This window comes from Kogia breviceps, chromosome 19, assembly GCF_026419965.1.
Source record: "Kogia breviceps isolate mKogBre1 chromosome 19, mKogBre1 haplotype 1, whole genome shotgun sequence".
Taxonomy (NCBI): domain Eukaryota; kingdom Metazoa; phylum Chordata; class Mammalia; order Artiodactyla; family Physeteridae; genus Kogia; species Kogia breviceps.
In genome coordinates this window covers 1,174,646-1,191,532 of record NC_081328.1, presented here as the reverse complement: position 1 = coordinate 1,191,532, position 16,887 = coordinate 1,174,646, and the positions used below count along the sequence as shown (strand labels likewise).

The 16,887-nt window shown below is 62.1% G+C and overlaps 2 protein-coding genes and 1 long non-coding RNA gene across 8 annotated transcripts in view; 2 read left to right on the top strand and 1 right to left on the bottom strand.

The window, feature by feature from the left end:
- Positions 1 to 8,462, top strand: part of ATPAF2 (ATP synthase mitochondrial F1 complex assembly factor 2) — a 12,849-nt gene extending 4,387 nt beyond the window's left edge. Inside the window, exons 2-9 of one of the 2 annotated variants that reach the window (XM_067021959.1) lie at positions 1,302 to 1,346; positions 1,586 to 1,731; positions 2,707 to 2,804; positions 4,122 to 4,202; positions 5,709 to 5,821; positions 6,165 to 6,280; positions 7,669 to 7,802; positions 8,209 to 8,462. In XM_067021959.1, coding sequence (XP_066878060.1) covers positions 1,302 to 1,346; positions 1,586 to 1,731; positions 2,707 to 2,804; positions 4,122 to 4,202; positions 5,709 to 5,821; positions 6,165 to 6,280; positions 7,669 to 7,800 — 731 coding nt within the window. In that variant the 3' untranslated portion in view covers positions 7,801 to 7,802; positions 8,209 to 8,462. The remainder of the gene's footprint in view (positions 1 to 1,301; positions 1,347 to 1,585; positions 1,732 to 2,706; positions 2,805 to 4,121; positions 4,203 to 5,708; positions 5,822 to 6,164; positions 6,281 to 7,668; positions 7,803 to 8,208) is intronic. The other variant, XM_067021960.1, reaches the window with a different exon arrangement.
- The window catches only part of DRC3 (dynein regulatory complex subunit 3), a 21,178-nt gene continuing 12,717 nt past the window's right edge, over positions 8,427 to 16,887 (bottom strand). Inside the window, exons 7-12 of one of the 3 annotated variants that reach the window (XM_059048912.2) lie at positions 15,932 to 16,106; positions 15,007 to 15,138; positions 13,315 to 13,385; positions 12,112 to 12,235; positions 9,247 to 9,378; positions 8,428 to 9,122 (exon numbers count right to left, since the gene is read on the bottom strand). In XM_059048912.2, the coding sequence (XP_058904895.1) occupies positions 9,009 to 9,122; positions 9,247 to 9,378; positions 12,112 to 12,235; positions 13,315 to 13,385; positions 15,007 to 15,138; positions 15,932 to 16,106 (748 nt within the window). In that variant the 3' untranslated portion in view covers positions 8,428 to 9,008. Of the gene's footprint in view, positions 9,379 to 12,111; positions 12,236 to 13,314; positions 13,386 to 15,006; positions 15,139 to 15,931; positions 16,107 to 16,887 lie in introns of all 3 variants that reach the window. The other 2 variants (XM_067021958.1, XM_067021957.1) reach the window with 2 other exon arrangements.
- On the top strand, positions 8,696 to 16,233 carry LOC136793265 (uncharacterized). Of its 3 annotated transcripts, XR_010838313.1 has the most exons (4): positions 8,696 to 8,934; positions 9,036 to 9,399; positions 11,700 to 11,878; positions 12,169 to 16,233. It is a non-coding gene; the product is annotated as an uncharacterized lncRNA (long non-coding RNA). The 3 variants fall into 3 exon arrangements; XR_010838314.1 differs by lacking the exon at positions 8,696 to 8,934 and having other exon boundaries at positions 8,984 to 9,399; positions 11,705 to 11,878; XR_010838312.1 differs by lacking the exon at positions 8,696 to 8,934 and having other exon boundaries at positions 8,984 to 9,399.

Below are 16,887 nucleotides of genomic sequence, written 5' to 3'. Positions count from 1 at the left end.
TAGAAGGATCACTCACTGGTCCGTGAAGCCTGGGACAGGAGGAGGAGTGTCCGGGGAAGTGACACAGAAAATCGCCTGTTTCTTAATACATACTGAAGCAGCCTTGCACGAGAAAGGGATCCAGTGGACATTAATCTCTAGTTCAGCAGTCTTCACAGGAGCGGCTGGTTAATGTTCTCCGCTTACAGAGCCTGGTTTCTTGTGGCCAGCTTTTAAAATTCAATGCCTTTTCACATACTCATTTCTTTGCATCTACATAGTCCTTAAAATTGTCTCTTAAAAGGCACCAAATGTGGTTTTGCCACAGAAACAGACGTTCTGTAAAGGGAGTGATTCATACTCAAAATAAACCTGTTCTGTGTGATCCTACAAGACTAGCCTGTCTCCTACCTGTAAGGATGGGGTCTCCATTGCTGGCAGCTCACCCTCTATCACTGAGGATATGGGTGCTTCACAGGCTCCTAGTCTCATGACTTATCTTGTGAGACCCAAGACCTTGGAGCGTCCAGGGAGAAAGCCTCCATCTTTTGATATTGTTGGGGACCATGGATCCCGCCAAGTGAATTTTCCAGATCCCGGTCTCGTTGCCTGTGTGAACCCCCAACTTGGCTCCCCCGTCCTCCTCGTCGGCCGGGTGCTACAGGCCTGTTCTCCCGACTGTGCTGTAAGCTGTTGCTTCTGCTGGGAGCTACGCGCGCGCGCGCACACACACACACACACACACACACACACAGCTTCGGGAGGTTCAGCCGGGTGCCACACACACACACACACACACACACACACACACACAGACACACAGAGCTTCGGGAGGTTCAGCGAACACCCCTTTGGGAGTTTCAGCGTGTGCTGTCAATCTCTGCCCCGTGCTTTCTTTGGCCCCCAGGTTTCTTGGGCCCATTGCCCATGGCCGTGTGGGACGTGTGGTAGAATGCTCTGCCGTACCGGCAGGGTGGTTCCCTCCCCCAGGGATGAGTCAGCCTTCAGATCCCCCCACCCCACACTTCCTGCCCGGTCTGGCTTTGGACTTGCTGCCCAGCCAGGCACTGGAGAGCTTGCTGGACATCGTCTGGGCACCGCGACCGAGGCCTCCAGGCAGACGCAGGGGCCTCCAGTCTCGTGTCGGCGGGGCTGCTGCCCCTAGCCTGTTACTCAGAAGCCACTGATCCGTGAGTGGGGAGGCCCTTGGGTGCTGTGTGGAAGTCAGGGTGGTCAGTCAGCATCAGCAGTGATGGCACAGGCTCCTCCTGAGCTGTCACCGCAGCATTTTAAACTGCGCTTTTGAAAAATCTTCCCAACAGAAAGGAAGAGGTTCTATCAGAATGTCAGCATCACACAGGGTGAAGGTGAGTGTCTGAAATTTTCACTGCCTCTTGTTTCTGTGAATGGGTGGAAACACTTTTCACCTCCAGCCAGCTCCTCGGTGAGCTTGGCCTTGGCGCTCTCATCGGGTGTGTTTCTGTAAGCCACCCACCCCCCAGAAGGGACTCGGGGCGTCTTTGCGCCGAATCAAGTAACTAAATATAGGGGTGGTCACTTGATTCTGCTTGTTAACCCCTGAGAAGTTTTCATCTGATCTTTCAAGGTGGCTTTGAGATCAATCTGGACCACAGGAAGCTGAGGACTCCGCAAGCCAAGCTCTTCACCGTCCCCAGCGAGGCCCTGGCCGTCGCTGTGGCCACTGAGTGGGACTCCCAGCAGGACACCATCAAGACGTACACCATGCACCTGGTAATAGGTCACAGCCCGTGCCCGAGGCTGCCACGGGCTTCGTGGGGCAGCGGGCCGAATGAGGGAGCCTGTCCCGACTTTGATAAGGCCCCGGGGGCTGTGGGCACCCACCCCAGCCCCAGGGCCTGGTTCCTCCCTGGGTCTCGGACACAGTCCTTCCCTGGCCGCCAGCTCTTATTTCCCTCTGGGGCAGCCGCTCCTTTGTTTTGTCAGCTCTGAGGGTCTGTGATGGTCTGGGTCACGTGCTGGTCATGCCTGCTGTCCGTCTCCTCAGCAGCACGTAGCCAGCCTGGCCTCAGCTCAGTTGGCACTCAGCAGGGTTGGCGGCGGTGCGGACCCTCCCCGAGAAGCTGGCCTCCCTGAGGCCCTAGAGGAGCGGCTGGGGGAGGGGCCCACTCGGTCACCTTGGGCAACTTGCTGCCCCTTGGGCCAGGTCCCCACCCTGAAAAGTGGGTGGTGGTCAGGACGGGACGAGATGATGCGTCGAGAGTCTGTGTTTCCCGGCACGTGGACCCAGGCCTCACGCGGGCTTCTCAGCCTCTCCGCCCGTGTGCCAGCTCCCCTGGACTGTCCAGGGAACAGGGGACACGGGCTGCAGACGGAGCCTTCGGGTAGCTCAGCAGCCTGTGGACCACAAGCCAGATCTGGAAAAACCGTCCTGCCCCTGGGTTGGCTGGCTTGTCCCCTGCTTTCTGAGGCGTCGGGGAGTTGGCGGGTGAGCTTCTCGGCCAGATCCAGGAATGCCTCCACGTCACCTTCGCTGGACCTGATCTCCCTGGGCCTGGGTTGCCACGTCTCTGAAATGGTTACAATAATAGTACCTCCTGGAAAGGGTTGTGGTGAGGATTGAGGTAAACACCGCAGAGCCTGGTAGTGCATAGCCTGAGGCCGTGGGGGACTTCATCGTCCCTGGGGCCTGGGCCGTGCCCTCGGGACTGGCCGTGCTGACGGGCGCTCTCTCTGCCTTTGATCCAGACCACACTGTGCAACACGTCTCTAGACAACCCGACCCAGCGAGACAAGGACCAGCTCATCAGGGCAGCCGCAAAGTTCCTGGACACTGACACCGTCTGGTAGTGGACGCGTGGGCAGCCTCCCCCGGGCCTGAGCGAGTCCCTCGGGCTGTTTGCCCGGAGCCTTCTCAGTGGAGGAGAGGGCAGGCCCTTACTTCCTCAGCACTCAGCTGCTCTGCAGACCCCGGGCGGGAGGGCGCGGGCTGCCCCGGGGTCGGGCCGGCCCTCTCCCACAGCCAGCAGCTGTCCCCTGGCCTGGGGCGGGGCAGGCTGGTGGCCTCTGCAGCTCTCTCAGGCCCCAGGACCCAGGGGGGTCACATCTGGCCACGCAGGCCGCCTGCCCATCACTTGTCCGCCGGGTCACAGATGGCCCGACCTTGGCATCCAGCGGCTGGCCTGCCCGTCTGCATCCTCCCCGCACCCGGCTTCTTTAGCGGGTGGGTTGGGGGTGTTGACAGGAAGTGGAAGGAACAACCGAGCAGCCCCATGTCTGCCGCCCGAACGCTCCGGCGCCCGGGTACCTCCAGGATGGCCCGTGAAATCGGCACTGGGGCGAGGGGACGGCGGTGCCCCTGCAGAGGCCGCCGGCACTGCTGTTGGGAAGTCCGTGCCGTTTGCGTTAGGGACCGTTTGGTTCCAGGGAACAGCACCCTTCCAGCCCAGCTCAGAGAAGGGCGTTTTCATGGGGGCCATCCAGTACTGAGAGCAGATGCGGGCGGGAGCCACCTCTGCCCTGGGGCCCCTCGTCTCCCCTGGGCAGCCGCCTCCCCGCACCCCCTCAGGCTTCCGTCCCAGGAGGCCTTGCAGCTCAGCTCCCCTCAGCTGACCTCATCTCTGTCTCTTGGTCAGAACAGTGGTGTGGCCTGGCATCCGCATCTATAGCTGGGAGGCACGTGGGCAGACAGGCAGCCGGGTCCGTGGCCGGGGCGCCGCCTCTTGGGAGGGGCTGGTAGGCGGGACGAGTGACTGAGCTTCTGGCGCAGCATCCTGGGACCAAGGGGGTGTGGGTCTGGGGACAGTGTTGGTGTTGAGAGCAGCACCAGGGCAGCACTGCAGGCGCTGACCTGTCGGTAACCGGGGGTGCTCGGGACCGTGGGTCTCTAAGTCAGGCTTACGCAGAGCCCCTGGAGGGCTTGTGAAGCTGCAGGTTGCTGGTCTCCACCCCCAGAAGGAAGGGCCTGAGGATGTGCATTTCCAGCCAGGTGCAGGGTGAACCCCGGGCCACCCTTTGAGAACCACTGCTTTAGGGGAAAGGCTTGGGGGCGGGGGTAGGGGGTGGAGAGGTCTTCTGCTGTTGGCGTTCTGTGTATCTGTGTCTGTCACTGGATGAGAGAACTGTACTTTTTTATTAATGGAGGTGCTTTTGCACTGAATTAGCTACAGGGTGGAAGAACCAGAGACGCTGGTGGAGCTGCAGAGGAACGAGTGGGACCCGGTCATAGGCTGGGCCGAGAGGAGGTGAGCCGCTCGGTGCTGGGCAGGCCAGGGTCCAGGCCATGCTGGACAGCGTTCTGAGTTCAGAGCACCCAGGGGACTCAGGACAGGGCCACCTTGGGGGAAAATGCTGTTCAGTGCTTCTGCTCCCATGGGCTGTGTGACCTTGGGCTAGTGACTTGACCTCTCTGAGCATCCTTGTGTGTGAGTGGGGCTCATAATCCCTGCCTCCCAGGGTGTCGGGAGGTGGGCACGAAGTGATGCCCCCTGCTTGGCGCGCAGTGAACGCTCACGTTGGCAGAGGCGCCGTCCTGCCCGTTGTCACGGTTGCTGTTCAGTCGTGCATACACAGCCGCAAAGCAGCGCGTGTGATCCGGACGCGCGCAGAAGAGCCTGGACAGGGGAACCTGTGGGTGGGAGGTTCCCAGGGATTGATGATGCCCGGTGCTCTTCCCCAGCGGGAGGACTCTTGTGCGGAATTGAACAGACCATTGATGTCGCACGGCCGATTCAGTTTCACTTCATTCCCGGGGGGTTCGCAGAGGGCTCTGGCCCTGTGTGCTCCCCTGACCACAGTATTTTGTAAGTGTGCGTCCACGGGGTGGTTTTGGCGTAGCGCTTTTCCTCTGTACGCGTTTCCTGAGCGCCCACGATGTGTCGGCATCCTTGGGTTTTGTAGTAAGAGGCGTAGCCAGTGTGCTGAAGGATCGGGTAAAGCCGAACGACTAGATGCCATGTGAGAACCGCAAAGATGCGATGCCATTTTGGAGTCCAGTGAAATGGAACAATAGTTTGGTGCCTGCAGGCCTTTGCTGTGGTACAAAATTGTCAGCTTTTTGTGGTAGTGGAAATTTCTCACCCGTAGTAGATTACTGGAAACTGTGGCCACTTCCCGTGTTCCGTTTTGTCCTATTGGAAATTTCAGAAAGACTGTTTCTAAACCGATGGGAAAAATCAGTGATATATGAAAAGAAATTACAAAAATTGCTTTTATTCCATTGTTTTTTCTTGCATTTTATGTAAAGATTGTTCTTGAAAAACGTATCGTTCTTAAAGCTAGCTCGTGTCCCAGACCAAAAACAGTGCCTTGTGTATGGTAGAGGCTTAATAAATGTGTGAAAAAATGATGGCCTGATACAGGACATACACAACTATTGTAAAGAAAATAATACTTAAAAGAAGTCTTTTATGGCTCATATGTGAAAACTTTTCTGCCAAGGTTTGAAACGCAGGTAGCCCGTAGTTCTGATGGACGTTCAGGCCAGTGAATTCGAATGTCAGGAGCTATAAGTGACCCCCTGCTTCCTGACTTGCCAACTGTGCCTCCATCCAGCGCTCTTTCGTGCCCTTTGCTCTTGGTGACAGACGGTTCCGAGGTCGGGAGGCCACTGACTGCAGTCGCAGGTGCTGTCAGTATCCCCAGCTGGCCCCTGAAGGGGCACGTGTGTGCTCAGCAGGCTGGGGCTCTGCTTCTGGGCCGAAGCTGGGCTGCACAGCGGGACAGACAGACATGCAGCCTCTTCCTTTTAGGTACGGCGTGAAGATCGGCTCCTCCACCAGCATCATGGGGCCCAGCATCCCAGCCCGGACTCGGGAGGTGCTGGTCAGCCACCTGGCCTCCTACAACATGTGGGCCCTACAAGGTACATGGTGCCTCCTGTCGGCCAGGGAGGACGGGCTGGGGGTAGAGGGCTGTCACGCTAACCTGTCCCCTGGTCCACAGGCCAGCAGGTTCACACCCTCCCCGGGGGATGTGGCTCTCCCCTCTTCGGGAGTCTCCGTTCAAGTCCCCACGGCCTGGCTCGGGCCACGGGGTGGAGCGCTCACTCTGATGGGCTGGGCCCCCCCCGGGGCAGGGCCAGAGCAGGGAGCCCCGAGGGGGAGCAGAGCGCTCCTTGAGAAGCGTGGCCGAGGCTTTGTCCCCCACCTGCGGCTGCCCCGTGCGGGATGGGGGCCCTGGGTCCTGACCTGGCCATGTCCCTGCAGGGATTGAGTTCGTGGTGAGTCAGCTCAAGTCCCTGGTGCTGACCTTGGGCCTGATCGACTTGCACCTGACGGTGGAGCAGGCCGTGCTGCTGTCGCGCCTGGAGGAGGCGTTCCAGGTGAGGCGCAGCCCCGAGGCAGACTCCCCGAAGGGCGCCCCGCCGTGTACACGCGGAGCCCGGATGCTGAGGCCCGTAGAGGTGTGGTCATGTCACAGCGGTAGCAAACCACGGCGGTGCTGCCCAGCCCTCCCTCACCGCCTCGCCACCTCTCCTCAGCACCATGTCGGGCGAGGGCTCGTTTCCCATCTTGCACAGAAGGAATCGGAGGCGCGGGCGCCCCCTGAGATGATGCCGGAGGCGGGTCTTGGAGCCCCCCTCTGCGGGTGGAGGTTCCGGACGGTTCGGGCACAACTGCAGGCTCGGCCCCTCAAGATGAGCAGGGGCCGCGTGGGTGCTTCTGGAGGCGAGCCTGCACACCCGGACGTGTGCACGGCGGGTCCTCGGGGCCGCTGCTTGTGCACGTTTGGTTTAGGGGCTCAGAATTAATAAGGCTCTGCTGCACTGCCGTTTGCGTTTTTTATCTTAGAATGATGGTGTTCTCTGCGGTGCCCTTGTCACTTCTCCAGCCTCAGAAGGTCAATTGCTGTTACAAATGGGCCCCTAGCGTGATGAAAACCCTTTTGTAATGACAGCATTTCCCAAGTTCGTGTAGTCATCTGCTCAGGAAAATGCCAGGGGATAAAACTGCTTCTTTGTTGTGAGAGGCTGGCTACTCTCTGCTGTGAGAAGGGGTTGGATGGAAGGAGGGCGATCTGGGCCTACAGGCGGCAGCCAGGAAACCTGCTTTGCAGTCTGGGCTCTGCTTTTGGCCGCGGGGTACGAGCGGGGCCATCGTTTCCTGAACCTCACATTCCACCCACTGCAAAACGGTTCTCCGAGAGTATAAAACGCCCTTCAGATGTTCTGGGCCACCTGAAATGTAGGTAGATCTCGAGTTCCTGGGTGGGGGGGCCACGCCTCTGGGTCCCTGGCCAAGGAGGGGCCCGCAGGGCGGGCTGCAGTCACACCGACAGCCATGCCCAGGCCAGGGCTCCTCCTGGAGAGTCTGCGGCCCTGCCCGGTGCAGACGTGCCGGCCTCTGCTGTCCCGGCCTCCCCCAGGAGCCCGGCTGCGGCGACCGTGTGGCCCTGGCTGGTTTATTCACCCCCCACGCCCCAGCGGGGCGCTTGCAGCCCTGCCCAGCGAGGCAGCTCGCGGAGGGTGACATTTTGCAGACCGCCTCACGCCAGCCTCCCCTGGGGAGGGCCAGGCCCCTGCGGGAGATGCACGTGCGGCCGTGCCCACGAGCACGGTGCCTGCTCTGCCCGCCCGCACCCCGCGCTTCTCACCTCCCGCTCCCCCCGCGTGTCTCCCGTGTTCGCGCGGGATCAGAGCCTACTCTCCTCGGCTGTGGGACGTCATGGCTCTGGCCGGTCACCCAGTGGCCTGTCCCATCCTCCCCTCAGATCCAGAAGTGGGGCAGCGTCGAGTGGGCCCACGAGTACGAGCTGCAGGACCTGCAGGCGCGCACGGCCGCCGGCGCCCTCTTCGTGCACCTCTGCTCCGAGAGCTCGGCCGTCAAGCACAAGCTGCTGTAGGGGTGAGGCCAGGCCCCAAGCCACGCGGCTGGTGGAGGCCAGCTTGGGCCGAGGCAGGGGGCGTGGGTACGAGTGATTATATTGAACGATTCTTTGCCTCGAAGCGCATGGAGCCCCCACTCATTGCTCCGGTCACCTCTGGGTCCCCGAGGCCGCCCTGCCTACCCACAGGGCACGTACTGCTGGGCCGGACCCTCCCACCAGGGAGCTCTCAGTGGCCCTTAGCCCCAAGGCTTTTGTTTTCCGGTTTTTAATCAAACAGTCTTTTAAAAACGAGTCCTCCTTGGTCCGAGCCATCTGTTTCTGTTTGTTTGTTCCTACTGTTTTAGCAAAAATGATTTACTCTTAAAAATAGAAAGTAGGGTTTCCCTGGTGGCGCAATGGTTACGAATCCGCCTGCCAATGCAGGAGACACGGGTTCGAGCCCTGATCCGGGAAGATCCCACAGCTACCGAGCCCGCATGCCACAACTACTGAGCCCTCGTGCCTAGAGCCCGTGCTCCGCAACAAGAGAAGCCACGGCAATGAGAAGCCCGCGTGCCGTGACGAAGAGTAGCCCCTGCTCGCCGGAACTAGAGAAAGCCCGCGCGCAGCAACAACGAAGAGCCAACGCAGCCAAAAATATAAATTTAAAAATATATATTTAAAAAATAGAAAGTAAACAGTGTTTGTTGTTTCTGGGATAAAAGCCTGGGCAGGGCCACCTGATGTGCACATGACCTGCTCAGGGATCCCAAGGTCCTCCTGACAGGGCCACTCACAGGGCTCCCGACTGCAGGCGGGGTCTCTGGGTGCCTGGGCCCGGGTCAAGGAGCAGGGAGAGTGTGAGTTTGGGGCACAAAGGCCTTGGAGCGGCTGGGCCTTGCTCGCCCCCATTCCGGGGGCACCGGCCACGTCCCCGCACCCTGAGTGTGCTCGCCAGAGGTACTGTCACAGCCCCACCTCAAGGGTGACGCCCAGCTGTGCTCTCAGCTGCGGAGGGTCCTTGGGTCCCCGCGGCCTCCGCCTTGGTGGGCTGGCCGGGCCCCAGGCTGTGCCGCTGTACCCGGGGAAGGGCCCGCCTGCCCTGGGCGCCTAGGGGTCGCTCTCACCAGACGCCAGCTGCTCAGACGCGGACACAGAGCATGGAGAGAGGTAACCAAAGTCCTTTACTTCTCTACCTGTGGGGGTCGGGGGTTGGGGGTCGGGGGTCGGGCTGGGCCGCAGCCCTAGTCCAGGAGGTCGCTGAACTCCAGGCTGTCCAGCTCGCTCTGCACGTGGTCGACGTACTGGTAGATCTCCTTCACGCGCCTGCGGTTCCTCATGATCTCGTCCTTGTGAATCTGAGGGGCACACGGCGGCCGGGCCCGTCAACTGTGAGCCCGCCTTCCTGACTCCGCTCTCCCTGCTCCAGCCCCGCGGGCGCGTCTGCCCCGGGGCGGGGGGCGGGCCCTCGGCCGCGCCCACCTTGTCCAGCAGGTGTGCGCACCAGGAGTTGACCCCGGTCACCAGCTCGTCCTCCCGATTGTCCAGCTTCAGGAGGTGGATGTCGTGTGAGGCCCCGACCGCGTTAAGGATCGTGTCTTTGTCCACGAAGAGCTGGGGAGCGAGGAAGCGCAGGTGAGGGACGGGGCCCAGCTCCCCGCGGCGGGGGCGGCGCCCAGCCCGCATCCTGATTCCTCGGGCTCATCTCGGGCGGCGGCACCAGTGCCCGGGGGGAGCGTGCCCTCCCCAGGAGAAGGCAGGGCAGCCCCGGCCACCTCGCCAAGCGTCTCCAAGTCTGACTTGCCTGAAACCTGCCCGTCGCGTGGGCAGCACAAGGCTGACCGAGGGGCACAGGCCCCCCCCCGAGGACAGAAGGTCCCACAAACCGATGGGTCTCTGCTGCCCCTCACGTCAATCCAGTCGGACCTGGGGTCCCACCTGGGCTCCTGCCTCGTTCCCACCCGCTTCCCCGCCAGGCCCGGCTGGTTCCAGGTGTTCACACGTGAACCGGCCACGTGCGCCCGGCGCGGCTGCGCATCCACGCGGTCACTTCCCAGAGCGGGGAGGCCTTCGCTGGCGGCTGCTTCAGCTTTAAGCGGAGGCGCTTCGTGTCGCCAGTGATGGCGAGGGACCTGAAAGCTCTGTGTTGTAGAGAGGGCGCGGGCGGGTGTGTACACGTGGGTTTGTCTCTCTTTCGGGCGCAGTTAGCCTAATGATCTCCAGAATACAGTCTGTGGATCTTGAAACGTTAGTGTCTCTGCAAAAAGAGTGTCCTGAGAGCCCGTTACTGATACGCCCACTGATGGTTAGAGACAGAGACCAGACTTCTGTTGCCGAGGGCTTCATCTGAGAGCCCCTGTCCTGCCCGTGTCCACCACCCACACGCTCCCCGTCAGCTCTGAGCCTCGGTTTCCTCTCCTGTGAAAGGGAACCACGCTGGCACCTGTCTCACTGAGTCGGCTTGGAGATTAAAAGGGCAAACACGCGTCCAGAGCTGCTCAGGCAGCTGGCCCTCGGGAGGCCCTCGGTCCCTGTCGGCTCCTTGTGGTAATAATTCCGCTTTAGTCAGGGCCTGCTACCCCCAGTCTTGTTGCTTAAGCGTAAGGAGACGGTGTGGCATCTCCTGCTACAGGTGTTCCTAAGGGACACAGCTGACGGGCCCGCAGAGGGAGGGCTGTCCAGCGGGCGCTGCTGGCTGCTCCACGAGGCCTCCAGGGTGGCACCCGATACCAGTGCTGCCCGCGAGCCCAAGGCAGCCCCTTAGCCCAGAGGCAGAGCCCCATCACCCTGGGGTCTGGGGCCAGGGGCAGACCCAGAACACCCTCTTTGTCTGCAGCGAGGGCTCAGTGCCCGGGCTCGGCATCTCAGACTAAGGTTTGCATCCAGACTCGTCCTCACAACACATCTTGGGTGTTCACCGAACTTCCCTGAGACCCTGTCTCCCCAGCTTTCCCATCTGTAGACCGGGTGGGAAAGCCACTTTCAGGGGTCCTTTGGTGAGTTAACCAAGCCCACGCGAGCCCCACCCAGTCAGCAGCCCGAGTGTCCCGGGGCCGCGGGAACAGGTGTCAGGTGGCACCGTGCAGAGCCACCACCCTGGAAGCACCCACCCAGGCTGCTCACCTCCCGTTGACTTCGGGGCCTCCTTTTCTGCATGTCCCAGTCCTCAGAGAGGTGTCACAGACCCCGGAGCCTTGCGTCAAAAACTCCACGACCGCTAGGTGGTCTGTCAGGTGGCTCCAGCCAGGGTGGGCTCTCGGGGGCAGCCTTACTTCAGGCTCAGGAAGGTGACCTCTCCCCGCGTCTGGGTGTTTGAGGAGGCCCTGCCACCTTGCCGCTGCCCTGGCGACTGTATCGGCCCCTGACAGGGGCTGCGGGGTGGGAACTGCTGGTCCCTGCCTGCAGGACTCCGCCAGCACCTGACAGCGGGTGTGGTGGGCCCGGCACCCCGGGCGGGGGGCTGACCGCGGTGTGGGAGAGGCCACTCCTGCCTTCCCCGGGGGCCTGTATGTAGTGTGAAGAGTAACCTTAGCAAGTCGACGGGAGCACGATAGCTTGGAACCGTGATGAACGGCTGTGATGGAGAGGCAGTCGGCCTTCGGGAAGGTGCTGGGTGGGGGCCCCCTCCAAGGAGCTGGGTGTGAGCTGAGATCTGAAAGACGGAAGGAGCCGGGTGCACGGAGGCCTGGGGGAAAGAGTGTGTCGGGGCGGGGCGCGGCGGAGACCTTGCTCCAGGACTCACTAGGGGGACGGAGTCCCAGGGTCTCTGGCTGCTGCGTGGAGAAGAGCAGTAAGGCCAGGGTCCCGCAAAGGGCGGTGGCAGCTTGCCTTGGTGGAAAGCAGAGGAGGAGAGAGCTGAGGGGCGCAGTGAATGGTGAAGGAAGGAAAGTGGGTGCCCTTCGCAGTGACACAGCCCACCCGTTGCCGGCCCCCAGCGCAGGAGACCTGGAGCCCCGCGAGCGGGCAGAGACCCCAGCAGTGCCTCCCGCCATAGACACTCGGGGCTGAGACGACCTTCCGGGGAAATCTCGGACCTCAACCTCTATTTGTCGCTGCCTCTCTTAGAAGGTGCCAGAAGCCCCACAGAAATGAGCTTTGAGAAAGCAACCTCTCGGTAAGTTGAAAGCACTTAATTATCACAAGCTCCTCTGTAGCTGGGCTGCACTGGGTGCCCACCAGCTGCTTTGCTTGTTAGCCTATCTCGCCTACCTACCGCCCCTCTTGCAGATGAGGAGACTGAGGCTCTGGCAAGTTTTTCAGGCTTTACGGGGGCCGCGGGGCGGGGCTGCGTCTGCCTGGCGCCCGGGCTGCCCCGCCCACTGGACCCGGCCCCGCCCCCGCACTCACCGAGCGCACGGCGTCGGGCAGGTCCTCGTCCAGCTCGCCCTTGACTGTCTTCTCCAGGGTGCTGATGGCGATCTCCAGGAGCTTCTCGTGGTGGTGGTTCTCCAGGTCCCGGCACTGAGCCATCGTGCACCGCGAGTTAAGCCAAGGCCGGGCTGGAGCAGGCCCGGCACGCCCTCCCCTGCGCTGGGCCCCGTGTATCCCCGCCTTCAGGGCCCTCCGACTCGCCCGCCACGCACCCCCTCGGGGTCCCGCCTGGTCCACTCCCCTCCAGCCCTTTCTCCCTGCAGCAGCCGGAGTCCCGGCCCACCCCTGCTGTGATGGCGGCTCTCACACTCTGTTGTGACCTAAAGGCCTCCTCTTGGAACCTCCTCTCCCCGTCCCCTGGGCCTTTGCACAGGCTGCCTCCTGAGCCTGCCTGGAACGCCCTCCCCGCCGTTCCAGCCCATCCCTGTGGCGGCCCACCCTCAGGTCCTCACTTAGTGGACCCTCCTTCAGGGAGTTGCCCGGCCCGGCTTCCGGTCGGCTGCTTCCATAGCTCGGTCACCCAGCGGGACTGTGGGCTCAGGAGGGCAGGACTGGGGTGACTTCTGGGGTGGACTTCAGGGCCCTGAGTTCAGGTGGCAAGAGGTCAGGCGTGCCCCCAGTGTGGGTTCCTAACCTGACACTTAACCCGTCTCCTTCTAGATGGTGTTTGTCAGTGGCTTCGGCATAGAGGTCGCCCCACCCCCAGGGCATGTGCACCTGCAGTGGGGGGGGGTGGGGGGTGGACTCGGGGGTGTGGCCTCCCGGTGAAGTCACTCATTAGAGAACAGACGGGCCAGGACTTGTGCTGCAAGCAGTGGCCTGCAGAGCCACCCAGTGGGCATCAGACTTCTACTCTAAGAAGGCGCCTTTGTGCTGAGGGTCAGGAAGTATTCCTCGAACATTCCAAGTGGTTGGCAAATCCCCATCCTTTGAAGGTGGGCTTTTTTCCTTGGTGGCAGTGGGAGGGGGCAGGCATGTGACTCCACAGGGAGCCACCTGGAAGGGACCCCACTTAGTTGCATCCTGCTTAGCTGTGAAGAAGCTGTCCCCTTCTGTGCCTTTTGCTTAAAATGCAGGCGCCTCCCCCCAGCCCCCTGCGGGCGGGGAGCGGTGGTGCAGGCCCTGAGAGCCCCGCAGCCCGCAGCGCCTCCCCGCAGAGGGGCGTCAAGGAAAGGATATAGGCTTTGGACGTTTTCGACAAAGAGTCCCACCAAGTCGATGATGTTCCTTTCAAACATGTTAATAGTCTCCTGGAAATGATAAAGAACATGCATATTTAGACGTGAACGCCGCCGAACGGCACCAGAGCAAAGTGCTCCTTGCCACTCCGCGGGCAGTGACCGCAGACCTTGAGGGTAAAGACCAACCGCCTGACCTTCGCCAGGTGGCGCTGTGAGCCGACCCTGCCTCTCCTGACGGCTGCCCCCAGCCGTCACCCTCCAGCCACTTTGCCTCGCTCACGCCCCCGGGGCTTTCGTGTGGCACCTTCTCCAGGCCTCTGCCTGGGCTGGTCTCTCTGCCAGGAGCCCCCCACCAACGGGCACACACACAGCTCACCCCGTCCTTGGGGCTCTCAGTGGCATCTGCCTCCATCCCCTCCGGAGAAACGGGCGGGTGGCTAGGAGCCAGGCTGCCTGCCAGCCCCACTACTGGCTGTAACTCGGAACGTTGTTAACTTCTCGGGCCTCAACCTCCCACCTGTGAAATGGGTTCCCTTCGCACAGTACGTGTCTCACGAGGTCGTGGTGAAGCAGAAACGGGTTTCTTCACACAAAATGCTTTGCAAGGTGCCTGGCAGAGAGGAAACCCTCGGGAATGCCGGCTGTTGCCCCAGGCCTCTCACCTGCGAGGCTCCCACCTCCCTCCCTGAGGGCACCCCTGTATTGCTGCATCTAGTGCGGAGCAAGGCGCCCGGGCCTCACCCAGAGGCCCTGGGGAGGGCTGCTACCCAGTGAGCCCACACGGTGGGTCACGCCCCTGACCTACTCCAGGCTCTAGGGGCTGCAGGGTGGGCCGACAGCACAGGGAATGCACCTGAATCCGAGGACTGTCTACAGACTGAGCTAATTATACATTTTTCACACGTGTGTAAACCCTCTTGTAATGAAAAACAATTGGGCCATTGAAAAGCACAGCTCCACTGAGTAGCTTTTTGGCGGCTAGTAAGCACAGGTTCTGGTGAATTGCGGGATGCTGACCAGGGGGTCCTCCTGCTCGGAAAGGTTGGGAGCCGCTGCCTGAGCCCCCCGATGCCCCACGGACGTGCTCTGCGGCGCCGCAGCCTCCCCAGTGGGGCGCGAGCGTCTGCTCTGTGATGTGCTGGGAACCTGAACGAGGGAGGCATCGAGGAGGCGCTGGCGGGGGGGCCGGGGGGCCACGGCGGCAGGCGGGAGGTTCCCTTCATCACCGCTCTGTAGGCCCCGGCCTTGGCCTCCAGCTGCCTGGTAAACAAATGCACAGGTCGGTCTGGCCGCCCCGGGTTTCACGTAGCAGCACTTCGTGAGGCTCCTCGCTCGCCCCGAGATGCAGCGACTACAGGCTGCGTACCGGGAGCCTTCCTTCCATCCCAGAGTCGGGGGTGAAGAGCGGGGTCCGTTTTGTTTCTCGACAGCTCCTTGGGTCTAATAAAAGACTCTCCCTGCTGCGGCTCTGCACTCTTCCTAGATGGGGAGACCGTTCCAGAGGAACGAGCTCACCTCTCGTGCTGCGCAAGGGCCACCTGTCATCTCAATGACTGAAAAGCACCGCAAGCGCAGAAAGCTTTCGTGAGACCCGCCGAGTAGCTCCGGGGAAGGTGCTCCCTCGCCAGGTCCTCGCACAGGAGCCCAGCAGGGCCGTCGCGTCACGTGTGTTCCCGGGGCCCCGCCTCACCTCCAGCTGCTCCACCAGCTGCATCTCGAGCGTCATGAGCACGTCGACCAGCTCGGCGAGGTCCTCGCTGTGCTCCGCCATCTTCATCTCGAAGTTGGTCAGTTCAGAGTCGTCTCGGACGGAGCTTAAGCTCTGGAAACAAAACCTGTGCTTTAGGAATCCACAATTAAGTGTAATTCCTGAAGCGACGGGCAGCAGTTTGGTTTTGTGGGTCGGAACTCGGATTATGGGGTCGGACTGCCCAAGTCCGAGCGTGAGCTCCACCCCCTCCACAGCGGAGGCCGTCAGAGCAGAGGCTCCACCAGCTGGTGAGTTACCAGGCGTGGAAGGAGCGATGGCTTCAGAGTCACGTGGACCTGAACTGGGAGCCGGCTGGGTCACCGTGGGACCCGAGTGACTCCCGTCTCCTCGGGTGCAGGGGCAGAGAGCCTGAGCTTCACGAAGCCTGGGGATGGGGCGCTGTCTGTGAGGCCCTGGCTCGCAATGGGCTGACTCCCAGCCCAGCGGGGCTCTGCGGGGGAGGTTGCAACACAAGGTGGGCCCTGTCTTGGGGGAAGCCAGCTGGACCCCCGCAGCACCCCGTGTGCAAGTAGCTGCCAGGTCCGCCTGCAGTGAGAGGTGCTCGTGGGCTGGAGAGCACGGGGGTCCGAGCCGCACCCAGTACCAGCCGTCCACCGACGGGGGGCCTGGGGGCTCGGCCGGCAGACGCAGTGTCAGCAGAGTGACCAGGCGTGACTGGGGGGCGCGGGGCGTTTGTGGTCACGGCCACCCCATCTGGAGGAAGATCAGGCTCCTTCCCTCTATCAAGCCTGACCTGAAAGCAAGCGGCTTGCCCCGTGGGTCTCGGGCCGTCAGAGGTGGAGGGGCCGGGCCTCTGGCAGGGGGCACCTGGAGCAGGAGGAGGGAAGTGGCGGGCAGGGCCTACCAGCAAGTGCTTCTCCTCGAACTTGGCGATCTTGGCCTTGCTCTGCTCCTGCTTTTCCTGGATGGCCTCCTGGACACACCCCATGAAGGTGTCGAGCTCCACCCTCCGCTTCTCCTGCTGCTTCAGGCCGTACTCGAAGATGTTCAGGCAGATGGCGACGAACTTGTCCTTGTAGGTGAGTGGCCGTTAAGGAAGCTCACGGCTGCCTGGGGGGTGCACGTGGGGGTGGAAGCAGCTCCCATAGCAGAGCTGCAGCTGGGATTTGGAGTATGAATCAGCGGTTGGGCATCTCCACCCTCAGCCTGAGGGATTCAGGGAGGGTCCTGCGTGGTGGGGGCGGGGCGACAGAGCAGAAGAGAGACCCCCGGGGGACCTGAAGGGGTCAGGAGCCCGGAGCGGGGGGAGCGGCCGGGGGGCTGAGCAGCGCGTGTTTCTGTCTCTGGGGCCCTGTTGTCCAGGCCGTCTTTGTGCTTGGCGGCCACGGGTGCACAGGGAGGCTGCGGAGGTCAGGGGACCAGAGGGCCCCAGGTGCAAGGCCCGGCCCTACAGCTGCTTCTGTGGCCTCCTCGCTGCTCTGGGCTGAGGGTTCCACATCTGCAGCGCCTGCCACACGAGGGGCGCTTAGGTGCTGAGGTCGGGCGGGGCTGCAGCCCAGGGCCAGGCCGGGAGGAGAGCCGACCCCTCCCCACTCTCCTGAGCGGTGGGTGTTTAGGGGCACTGTGACTCGCTGTCTCTGCTCAGTGTTCACACCGAGTCCCTCAGCCACGATGACAAGCGCCCATCACGTCCCCTGGGGGGAGGGATGCAGGCTCAGCCCGCAGCTCCTAAGTGCACAGCCTGGACAACTCACCCTCTCCGAGCTCAGCTTCCCCAACTACGACAAGGTAGTTGGGGTCCAGCACAGCACCCACCCCATGGGGTGGTTGAAGCAGTTTTAAATGCTGGATGCAAAGCGC